Here is a 12,500-nt window from a genome sequence, read left to right as displayed (position 1 = left end):
GGGTCCGGGTGTGGAATCGGGATCGGCAGGATCCCAGGACAATTCATCACCTTCCTCGCCTCCTGTGAAGCTCTCCAGGTTCTTTTTTTAAATTATTATTTTATAAATAGTAGTTTTGTGTACAATGCAGTTTGAAAACAGCAGATTAGTGTTCAATATCTAAATATAGTTCAATAAACATTACACATCCAATGCAGTTCAGTAATCATTTCAATGTTCAATAAACATTACATCACACATCCTCAAAAGTCCATTTCCCTTCACATGTACACTTCTGTAAACCTTTTTTTCCCCCTCCCCCCTCCAGGTTCTTGAAGGCGCCCGGTCAGAGCGGCCAGAGTCCCAAAACGGCTGCTCCGTCGGCTGCTGCCGGCTCTAAGCTCCCGGGCTCCAAGGGTGAGTGGGGAAGGAGTGTCTCCAGTTCCCCGCTCTTGAACCGCAGGCACCTCAGCAACCACGTGGACTGTGGCGAGCAGCCCACGAGAGACAGGCACTTTGAAAAAGCGAAAAGCGAACTCAGGTCTCCCTCACCCCCTCCTCCGCCAGGCCGCACCACCTCCCTGCTCATTCGACCGAACTACGAGGTCGCACCTCAGGCAGCGAAATCAGGAGGGGCGTCCAACCCTACGTCCGCACCCTGCAACACTGCGAGAGGCCCCCCGCCCAGCTACCAGCCTCCTTCGATCCCCAATATGCAGCACTCGTGCCCCCAGAAAGATGTCGATGCCCTGGAGGTGGATGCTGGGTATGGTACAGTGAACCCCCAGAAGCTGGCGGACGGGAGCTCCCATCATTCACAAAAGTCTTCCTCGTCATCTTCTTCCAATCAGGCGTCAACGAAAGGGTTGCAGAAACGGGTCCACACCAAACTCTACCTCTCCAATTCTTCTCCGGGCCACATGCCTGACCATCAGTCAGAGTCTGCATCTCGAACACCTCAGAAGAGCGGTGCTGCTGTCCCATCTTCGAAAACCCCTCAAAAAGCAGCACCGCCATCACAGCAGAGTACAATCCAGACCAAGAAGGCCCCTGTGACCCAGTGCCCAGTGTCATGCCTGCAGGACTGTGCAGAACCCAAGTCAGCTCAAATCGCATCTGCCGAGCAAGCTGCAAAGACGCGCATCCCCATGGGCTTCAAGGCCTTCATGAAGTCTCCAGCAGCCCTGAAGAAGAGCTCCACCATTCCAGGGAAGCAGGAGAAGGACCACATCAATACTGTTTCCAAGGAAACCGCCTCCTCTGACGGTCTGAGGGAGCAAAGCGAGAAGGCAGCACCACCGCCATACCATTTGCACCTGCCGCCTGTCAGGGGAACAGTCGAGCCCAAAGCACTTCCTCCTCCTCCTCCTTCGGCTCAATTTCCTGTTCCTGTTCCGGTTCAGTTTCCACTTCCTCTTTCACCTGACCAGCGCATCTCTGTGGAGGAGAGTACCCAGACCTCGCCACAAGGGGACGGTCTTGGGGGCATGCTGGGGGAAAAGGCCTCTGACAGGGACAGCCGACTGTTCAAGCGTTCTATATCCATCACCAGCAAACCTCACCTCAAGCCTGCGCTCGGTATGAACGGGGCAAAGGCGCGCAGTCAGAGCTTCAGCACAAACTACATGGAAAAGCCCACCATCAACACCACATCATCGGCTGTGGTGAATAGCCCAGACGGGCCAGGTGGCAAAATTCGCACCCAGATCATCACCAACACGGCAGAGGCGAAGAGAAACTCATTGACAAGGCAGAGCTCATTGGGTGAGGGCACCCAGTTCAAGCCTGGCACAGGGTTACCAGAGAGTGGATCTTCCCCTTCGGTCTCTCTTCGGCCATCTCAGGCTGAAGGCATCACCGGCTCAAACAGCCACCACGGTCTGCCGGATAAGACGTCAAAGCTGAAAGGCGAAGTTGTTGTCTCTCCCTCTCCTCAGAAGGAGGCCCGAAGCCTGCCACTCTCAGACCGACTGGGCTTGAAAAACTCCCGCCGGCCGGCAAAGGTGGCGTCCCACCCACAGTTCGAATCCACCTCGTTCCCCACCACCACCACACCAGAGGGGGTGCTACTATCTCCTGGCAAAAGCTCAGCTTCCAGCAAGCAGGAAGTCAAGTCTGGCCAGAATCAGCCTGAGGAGGGAAGTGAGAAGCCAGCTGCTGTGTGCTCCATTGAAGAGAAGGTGATGATGGGTATCGAGGAGAACCTTCAGGCCAAGATCCAAGGACTGGAGAGGTCCAACTCCTCAGAGGCCAAGCAAAAGACCGGCTCGTCACTGGCCAACTGGTTCGGCTTCCGGAAGAGCAAGCTTCCGGCCGTCAACGGCAAGAAAACGACGGACAGCCCCAAGGCGACGACAAAGGAGGACAAGAAGTCTGTGCTCGGAGGCCGGGGGCAGGCTAAAGCGGACAAGAAGAAGGAGAAGGAGCAGAAGAAGAAAAACGACAACACGCCAATCAAGGACTGCAAGGAGGAGTTTGTCATCACCACGGACAACAGCAATAAGATGAACGCCATCATGGACCACTGCAACATCCAGATGGGCCACCACATCACGAGTCAGCTGCAGTCTTCGCCTGCCTATATTGGCAAGGACCAGTTTGTGAAGGAATTGCTGGGCAGGTGAGTCAAAATTTACAGCTATATAAATATATAATAAATATATATATACTAACCCCTTAGCGCAGAGCCTATCATACCTGCAAACTCGTCACCTTTTGGTGACAGTCACCTTTTTCCTGGCCAATTAGGTCATTCATGTGAATCATGTAGAACCAGAGATTTTTTTTTGAGGCGGGGGGGTTCCTGCCAACCAACCATTACGCCAAAAGCCGAAAGCATAGTGAGTTTGTTTACGGGTACACATTTCTCTGTTGGCTTACAACAGTCTCGGGTCTCGGGCTGACCTATCAGCGTGTTATGATTTCTAAACAAATAAATATCTTCTATAGGACTTGCCCTTATACTAGTTAGTAGATAATGGTTGTTCAAAGTGCTTTGAAGAGCAAGATAATCAGGTGAAATAAACTCCGTTGGAGACTGTCACCTTTTTTTCTTTGATGAGTTTGCAGGTCTGGCCTATGTTATAACCCTACTGTCACCAAAAGTGTAATGGCTGTGTCTTAATCTTTTACTTAAGGCTTTCAGTACTGCCATAGCAATGTTGTTATGATGTAGTTGAGTATTTCCAGCAAATAGTGAATAGGCCCGCTGGTGACCCCATCTGCAGTAAGAGGCTACAAAAACATTTTATTTGCAGTATATATACATTATATTACATATACAGGTATGTGTGTTTTTTTCATTAACATAGAGACCCATTATCTTGTTATTATCAACATCTACTGTGTGTGTGTGTGTGTGTGTGTGTGTGTGTTTGTGTGTGTGCACTATGTGTTAATATGATTAGCTGTCTTTCATGAGTTATTGAGGATTCAAACAACACAATATAAGATATATATAAATCAACTCCTGAGCCAAGTAGCTGAAAGCCAGAAAAACACATTATCTTTTTCAACTAGTTACTCTTTTTTGTGTGAGTTTTGTTTTCTGAAGCAATTACAGCATAAAACCCACATTATGTGCCTGAACTGGAGTTCAAGGAACTCTTCTTTAACAAAAGAGTTCACACCCTTCAAGCTTAGGGACACAGCGAGGTACACAGCAGATGCTGAAAAACAAGCTCCATTAATGCACCGTGCACTGCCTGCTCCCATTCAATGCAGTGCAGATATCATGCCATACTGTCAATCACTGATGGAGTTTGAAGAAAGAACTAATGGAAAAAGAAAAGAAAGAAAGCACAAAAAAATATAAATCACACACAATAAATGTTGCAATGTTAATTCTACACTGCAACGCAGATAAAATCCCCTCTATACAGTATATGTGTTAATTTCAACTCCCTTCAGTTTTGAATTAACACTCATTCAACACTTCAACAGCCGAAGTTTCTACTTTTCTGCTTTTCAAAATGTTCAAACTTTCTCCTATAGCATGTTTTTATTCCGACTCTAAACATTGAAATAGCACTGTCAAATGCACCATTTATTAAAGACGATGATATGCAGTATGCAGCCTCCTGTGGAACAAAAACCTAGAAAGAATAACGGAAAATGTGAGGCGAATTCTAAAAAATTAGCCACTGGCTCACAGAGTCGAGTGGATTGGAGTGTGGAGTGGAGTGTGGAGACGTGGCGTAGCTGGATTGTCCATAAGGTATACAGGGCATTTGCCCCGTGGACTGTTGATGATTTGGGCCTGGTCCTCCCCTTAATGTAGGGGTGTCAGTCGCCATGCGGACACAGTTGGCCTATCCGAGTCAGATTCAAGTAGTCATTTTACCTATTGTGTTCAAAATAGCTCGTCTTAGATGACTTGAAAATAGTGTCACAGGTTTCATTGTCTCTCTTAATTACCTAGCGGACTGGTCTTGGCTGAAAATGCCGGGCCCGATTTTTTTTTGTCCCAGTCCATCCCTGGGTTTCAAACGTGGCGTAGCGTGAAAATGCACGCCTGGCCAAAAGCCAGAGAGAACTAGAAATGCATTCTCACAGAAAATGCTGGAAGCGGGCTTGCCTTTTGGGGCAGGCGCTATTCAGACATACCGCTATTCAGACATACCACTATTCAGATACCAGTAGGGTTAGGGTTAGGGTTAGGGTTATGGTCAGGGTCAGGCTTAAGGTTTGGGTAACTGCATGCACTCCCTAAACTGAAAAAAACCTGAGCAACGTAGCACAAACCACAGAAATGGCAGATTTCGGTGGGAGACATGCCGGTATTCAGACAATACACATCAATGTCTGAATAGCGGCATGTCTGAATAGCGCCATGTAACCAAGAGAATAACCGAAAATGTGAGGTGAATTCTGAAAATTAGCCACTGGCTCACAGAATCGAGTGGAGTGTGTAGCGGAGGGAGTGGAGCAGGGCTGAACTGGGGGACAAATAGGGCCCGGGCACTTTTTGCTTAAAGGGCCCCTCATAATTAGTGACGCAGAACTGCACCCTCGTGGGCCCATCATGTAGTTCATCATAGCAGGCATTTCCCGGTGGGCCCTGCACCTTCATGGGCCCTATTTTCATTTCCCGCTATGGCAGATGGCCAGTCCAGCCCTGGAGTGGAGTGTGGAAACGTGGCGTAGCGTGAAAAATGCACGCCTGGCCAAAAGACCTGGTAAATAACCCAGCAGACTCCCACTGGCAGATTTTAATCAAGAATTGTTACTGATATCCCTCAAGGAGACGGCTCTGGCTCCACTAACAGATGATATCAGTCACACACAAGCCCAAGGTCTGTTACCAATGGGGATGAGAATCGGTGATCGGTCGGTGTGTGTGTGTGTGTGTGTGTGTGTGTGTGTGTGTGTGTGTGTGTGTGTGTGTGTGTGTGTCTGTGTCTGTGTCTGTGTCTGTGTGTCTGTGCGTGTATGCGTGTGTGCGTGTGTGCGCGCGCGCGTGTGTGTGTGCGTGTGTGTGTGTGTGTGTGTGGGTGTGGGTGTTCGTGTGCATGTGCGCGCGCGCGTTTGTGTGTGTGTGTGTGTGTGTGTGTGTGTGTGTGTGTGTGTGTGTGTGTGTGTGTGTGTGTGTGTGTGTGTGTGTGTGTGTGTGTGTGTGTATTTGTCTGTGTTCCCAATGGGGATGGGGAGATGGAGAGAGATTGAACTTGATAAAGCGCCATCCCTGCTACCCAATGATGGGGCTTGGCTTGGAGGTGTAGTTAATATTGTGTGTGTGTGTGTGTGTGTGTGTGTGTGTGTGTGTGTGTGTGTGTGTGTGTGTGTGTGTGTGTGTGTGTGTGTGTGTGTGTGTGTGTGTGTGTGTGTGTGTGTGTGTGTGTGTGTGTGCGTGCGTCCGTGCGTGCGTGCGTGCGTGTGCGTGTGTGTTTGTCTTTTAGTGTCTGTGTTTTTTTTTATTCTTTATCATCCAAACTGTTTTCCACCTTCTGAATGGCGTGGCATATTAGCAGAGATAGTTGTCGAAAAATGACTTATAATCTCTCCCATGCTGTTTGTTCCATCCCTCTCTGCCCTTCTGGCATACTTGGCGGCAGCCATTTCTCAATAATGTAATATGATACCAGAGATTCTTTAAGTAGAGATATGCCATTGTAATAGGTTGCCATGGGCACCTAACGTGACCAGGTTCCGGTCTGCCTAAAGGGACGTGTCATAATACTCCTAGCATTGAATAGAACAGTCCTTAGGTCTGCCTAGGTTTGCCTAAAGGGGGATTTTCCCTCCTCCCCCTTGCAATAATAGAACCCGGAAACAATGGTCCAATGGAACCTCTCTCTCTCTACTCTCTCTGATGATACTGTACGCAGGGTGCGATTTGGAGGGGGGATGGGGGGATCTGGTTTTGATATCTCCACCTATTATACTGTACATGATTTTAATCACATGTTTAATGTAATTCCATTGATATTGCTTAAAATCTGAAACGTATCCCCCCTTCTGGTTTTCCAACAAATCCACCCCCTGAGTGTACGCATTGTATCTGCTAGTGATGTTGGCTATGATTATGTCCTCGTTTGAAAGTCGCTTTGGTTCTAAAAGTGTCTGCCAAATGCAATGTAATGTAATGTAATACATTGTAATGTGTTTCTCTATCAATCAGGACGGTGGTGAAGGGAGACGGCCATGCAGCGTCCGTGGCGGCCATCTCTCTGGCCAGGAGGGGCGGGGACATGAAGGGCGAGGTGGAGATACGCTCCGATACGGTAAGCAGCATCCTCCGCCCCTGATAGGGACCAGCGACTGCCTTTTACTAGCCTAGTAAACTGTGCTTGCTAGGTGGAGATACGCTCCGATACGGTAAGCATCCTCCACCGGCTAGGGCCCAGCAACTGCCTTTTAGGCTGACTCCACACTAGAGCGTGGCGGAACGGCAGTGTGACTTCTGCTTAGTTTCGGCAGGTGTGTTCTACTCGGCCTTTCACACCGACAGCGTCGGCGTGCGCGGCCAGTCCAGTTCAAAATCCCCCCCACAGCCAAAGCTAGTGTGCTACTTTGCCATTCACTTGAATGGGGCACCGCCGGTTGCTGCTGTCCAAAATCCGCTCGAGTTCTATTTTCCAAATGCAGTGCGGAGCAGAGCCGTAAGAAGTCAGAGGCTAAAACTGGAGCACAATAGAGGCTTGTGTGCACCTCCTTTTTCATTATTACTTGATCTTGTGTGATCACTACTTTTTCAAAAATGTAGACTCAAAAGTGTAGGCGCAGAGGCCAACCTTTTTGGTTTTTGCTGATCTCTGTATGTGAAATTTACTTTTCAGTACTCTTCCATCACCCTGGCTGCAGCCACAGTCTGCCCCCGTAGGTCTTCTGTACAGTAGCCTATATCTGCTCCCCACTATCTGGCCTAGAGAGGGAAATTAGAGACACCTGCTGCCTTGCCTATCTCCACTCAGTCTGAATCCCATTTTAATGTCTCACAGTGTCCCACATGCACACACACACACACACACACACACACACACACACACACACACACACACACACACACACACACACACACACACACACACACACACACACACACACACACACACACACACACACACACACACACACACACAGGCACGCACGCACACACGTATGTACACACATATGCATACACACAGAGGTGCACGCACTCACACATGCACACGCACGCACACACAAGCACACACACACGCTCTCTCTCTCTCTCTCTCTCTCTCTCTCTCTCTCTCTCTCTCTCTCTCTCCCTCTCTCTCTCAAGCTTTCTTGATTTCTCCGCTCCCCTGCTCTTTCCCACTCATCAAGGCTCTTTCTCTCATTGTTTATTCATCTTTCTGACTAAAGTTAAATATTTTTCTATCTTTGCCCTTGTGTCTTTCATTCTAGCAGCGCTTATGTGTTTCCTTATTTTTCTTTCTTTCTTTCTTTCTTTCTTTCTTTCTTTCTTTCTTTCTTTCTTTCTTTCAACTTATGGTAATATTGTTTATCACCTCTGCGCTACCTTCACCACACACTGTACGATGCATTTCTCATTTCTTCTCCAAAGACACATTGAGGGTCATGCACATGTGTAGCGAGAGAGAGAGAGAGAGAGAAGGGGGGGGAGAGGGGGAGAGAGAGAGACAGAGAGAGACAGAGAGAGACAGAGAGAGAGAGAGAGGGGGGGGGAGCGAGACAGAGAGAGAGAGAGAGAGAGATATGTTGTTGTAAGCTTGCATGGTGCATAATAGGGTATGGATGCTTGGAGCCGATATGCCATCCTGAGCTGAGTAGACCTTGCATTGAAAAGTGACCTCCGCAGCTGGGTGTGTGTGTGTGTGTGTGTGTGTGTGTGTGTGTGTGTGTGTGTGTGTGTGTGTGTGTGTGTGTGTGTGTGTGTGTGTGTGTGTGTGTGTGTGTGTGTGTGTGTGTGTGTGTGTGTGTGTGTGTGTGTGTGTGTGTGTGTGTGTGTGTGTGTGTGTGTTTGTTTGCGAGGGAGCGATAGGTTGCTTGGCTGAGAGAAAGCTGGAAGATGAGTAGCCTGACCTAAAGGGAGAGAAAAGATAGACAGAGAGATATACTGTAGGAAGAGAGGGAGAAAGAGAGAGAAGAGAGAAAAGGGGATGAGAGAGGACATAGTGGGAGAGAGAGGTAGAGGCTGAGACAGAGAGGGAGAGGAGAGAAGGGAGGGAAAGTAAGGGAGGGAGAGAGAGAGGGGGGGGTGAGAGAGAGAAATGGGAAAAGACAGTGAGAGAGGACGAAGAACAGACAGAAAAGGAGAAGAGAGAGGAGAGAGGGAAAATAGAGAGAGAGGGGGAGAGAGGGGGGGCAGTGGAACAGGAAGGAGACAGAAAAGAAGAAAAGGAGAGAGGGAAAATAGAGAGAGAGAGTGAGAGAAAGAGAGAACGAGAGAGAGAGAGAGAGAGAGAGAGAGAGTTAGAGAGAGAGAATAGAGAGAGGGAGGGAGAGAGAGAGGGAGAGAGAGAGAGAGAGAGAGAGAGAGAGAGAGAGAGAGAGAGAGAGAGAGAGAGAGAGAGAGAGAGAGAGAGAAGTGGAGTGCATGCTGTAAGAGTAAGAGAAAGAGCCTCTGCCGTCCTGACGGGTATAAGCAGGGAAATTCAATCCAGATGATGTGGAATTTCGATAGCAAGGAGAGGAGAGAGGAGAGAGAGCACTCTTATCACAGGCACTCAATTTAACAAAGGGTCCATTTAATACTGCCAGGACCAGCCTCCCCTATCTCTTCTGTGCAGGAATACAACAAAGGATGGGCTCCTTTCTTTCTTTCTTTCTTTCTTTCTTTCTTTCTTTCTTGTCTGTCTGTCTTTCTACCTTTCTTTCTACTCCTCTCTCCCTCGCTCCTTTCCCTCCTTTCCAAAAGATGGGCTTCTTTCTTTTTATTCTACCTTTCTTTCTACCTTTCTTTCTTTTTTCTCCACTCTCCCTCGCTTCTTTCCCACCTGCTTGGTGTGGTGTGGTGTTCCTGTCGTTTCTCTCTCGCTCTCTCTCTTTCTTTCTATTCTCTTCCTTCCTCTCCTCTCCTCTCCTCTCCTCATTTTCAGTCGTTTAGGCTTCTTGAATATAAAACAACCTGCCTTTCACCCGGCATTCCGGAACCCTTGTCGCGTTCTGAATTCCGTATTGTTCAGCCTGCTCCGCCTCGACAGTGAGGATTTGCCCCCGACGTGGCTCTGAAGGGCAACAAAACAATAAAGACACGGCAGCATCCCATAATACTAGTAGCGGCAGCTGTGAAAGCCGCTGTGAGGGCACAAAAATATGTGCTTTGTTTTGTCAACACTGACTTTTTTTTAAACTGGATTTTTCTCGTCTTAGTTTGAAACTTCTAGTTCTGGTGTTGTAAAAAAGAAATCCCTTACCTACCAGAAATGTTATATGAATTATTGAAGAGAATGAGAATTGATTATACAAAAAGGAGAAGATACTTGATCCAAGCAGCCTGTACAGTAAGTGGACCCATGCATCATTGTTTGATTGTTTTTACATTATGCAGTCCCCATAAATCAGCAGAAATTCTCTTAATTGATGAATTAACAGTACTTAAACAAAACAATAGTCTTGAAAGTGGAGTAAAACTGTATGCATTTAAATCAAAGGAAAAGAAATAATAGCTTCTCTATACTCTCGAGACCACGGAGAGTCCGTAACTAAAGCTATCATTTGCTTCCCTCATGCATTTCATAACCACAATCGCAGCATTTTCCACACTGCATTTGTTTTTGTCCTTGAAAAAAATTCAGCCTGTTTTTTAAACCTACCTCGATAACAAAGTCTTCAGATATCCGTGTTTCACTACTTGTGCAAAAACAACAACGTTTGTGCAAAGTCCATTGGACATTGGCTAGCAGGTTTGGACTTGCCATCTGGCATACCGGGCATTTCCCTGTCAGCCCTGCACCCTTTTTTTACATTTCTGAAAATAGGGCCCCACGAGGGTGCAGGGCCCTCCGGTGAGTCAATTATACGCCCCTAATTATGAGGGGCCACTTTTAAGCCAAAAGTGCCCGGGCCCTATTTCTCCCCCAGTGCAGCCCTGTAGGCCTGCCTAATAAGTGAGGGATAACTGATGAAAAACAAAACTCACCTAATTGGGTTGGAAATCCATTAGGGCAAAGAGAAGCTTGGAGTAGAGACGGTCATTTAACGTTCGTTTGGCTACTGCCGAAGTTGTTATGGTTAGCCTTCATAAGCACTTTCATTTGCAACCGCAATTCAACTTTTCCTTTGAGATCAACTTCAAAGGAATCAAGTCACTTCCTGCAAAGCTAATGCCCAACTCGTTAGCCAATCAAAAAACAAGAAAAGAGACAAATATATCGTTAAGGGAGATAAGGACAGATACAAAACACACACACACACACACACACACACACACACACACACACACACACACACACACACACACACACACACACACACACACACACGTGTACGCGTATGCGCACATACACACACACACACACACACACACACACACACACACACACACACACACACACACACACACACACACACACACACACACACACACGTGTGTGTGTGTGTGTGTGTGTGTGTGTGTGTGTGTGTGTGTGTGTGTGTGTGTGTGTGTGTGAGAGTGCGTGCGTGTGTGTGTGTCTGTGCGTGTGTGTGTGTGTGTGTGAGAGAGAGAGAGAGAGAGAGAGAGAGAGAGAGAGAGAGAGAGAGAGAGAGAGAGAGAGAAATAGAGAGAGAAGATGGCAATGAGTTCTCATTTGCACTACAAGGATTAAGCTCCAGTCCTCTAGACTTGCTTACTGCAGTGATTGCCGACAGCGTGTGTGTGTGTGTGTGTGTGTGTGTGTGTGTGTGTGTGTGTGTGTGTGTGTGTGTGTGTGTGTGTGTGTGTGTGTGTGTGTGTGTGTGTGTGTGTGTGTGTGTGTGTGTGTGTGTGTGTGTGTGTGTGTGCGTGTGTGTGTGTTGTGTAAGTGCTGTGATTTCCCACAGCATGACAGCGCGATCCAAAGGAAATTCAGTAGAAGCCTGGCTGGCATCAATCCTGTCGAGAAGTTGATGATGCACTGGAATATATATTTCTTTAATTAGCCTTTCGCAAAACCCCTCCCACAAACGGCCGCCAACCAATCCGAGCTCAGCAACGGTAACTAAGGAGTGTAGAACTTGTCGGAGGTCCGTCAAAAACCTACGATTTTAGGGAGACATACAACGTGTGCCTATGGCACCGTCACGGTCCGACACCATCTGAAGATTGATTAGGACCTCGTTTTTTCACTTTCCCGAAGCAAAAACCTCAAGCGGACTGATAACAGGGATGGATTAAGCCATGTGGAGGCTATTAGCTCCAGGTCATCATATTTAAAAGTAGCAGGCTAACTGTCTTCGTAAATCGTAAATCGTCTTGTTTGCTAATATAGCCCCCTTCCCCCTTGCATTTAGCTGGCAGAAAACGTAGCCTACCCTAAAAAAATAATCAAGGCACCGCTCAGACTTAAGGACAATATTATATGATATTATAGTATTGGATTCACGGCATTATGATTCAAATTTTATTGGGAAACTACTAGTTGCGTTGTTTAATATGCGCCAAATGCACAGCCCACGGAGCAGCCCCCACCCTCTCTCCTTCCCGGTTTGTGTCTGTATATGCGTTGAGTGTAACAGCAAAAAAAAGTAACACTGAAATGGGACTGCGCTTGTTCCAACCTTGTTATGAAGATATTAACTGTCAACTAAAACCATTAAAGTGAACAGAAGAGAGACGCCCAGTGTGACTGCCCAAGAGCTGCGCAGTGTGCCCAAAGCCTGTCAAAGGTCTTGGCGGACGGCTGCAATGTCCCAGTTTACATCAAGCACTATCAAAATGTCCTGGTTACAGACATTACATCGCCATCATCAAGTTGTTGTATTTCACAGTTGAATATGGCTTCTAGTAATCAGCGTGTGTAGGCCTATACAAGAAGTGTAGGCTACACACATTTCCTATGAAACGCAGCCAAAACGTGTGCCGGGTTCTACGTTTTTGACGGACGTAGCAACAATAACTAGGGGGCGTGGCTTTT

The 12,500-nt window shown here is 47.5% G+C and overlaps 1 protein-coding gene across 1 annotated transcript in view; it reads left to right on the top strand.

Annotated features, from left to right (window-relative positions):
* The window catches only part of LOC134464273 (nck-associated protein 5-like), a 220,299-nt gene that overhangs the window by 143,902 nt on the left and 63,897 nt on the right, over nucleotides 1-12,500 (top strand). The window contains exons 12-14 of the mRNA XM_063217744.1: nucleotides 1-78; nucleotides 308-2,599; nucleotides 6,599-6,701. The exon at nucleotides 1-78 is cut by the window's left edge and continues 1,505 nt beyond it. Of these exons, the coding sequence (XP_063073814.1) occupies nucleotides 1-78; nucleotides 308-2,599; nucleotides 6,599-6,701 (2,473 nt within the window). The remainder of the gene's footprint in view (nucleotides 79-307; nucleotides 2,600-6,598; nucleotides 6,702-12,500) is intronic.

This window comes from Engraulis encrasicolus, chromosome 15 (assembly GCF_034702125.1).
Source record: "Engraulis encrasicolus isolate BLACKSEA-1 chromosome 15, IST_EnEncr_1.0, whole genome shotgun sequence".
In the NCBI taxonomy this organism is placed as follows: Eukaryota; Metazoa; Chordata; class Actinopteri; order Clupeiformes; family Engraulidae; genus Engraulis; species Engraulis encrasicolus.
Note: the sequence above shows the minus strand (reverse complement) of the source record. Positions and strands in the feature narration are given on the sequence as shown.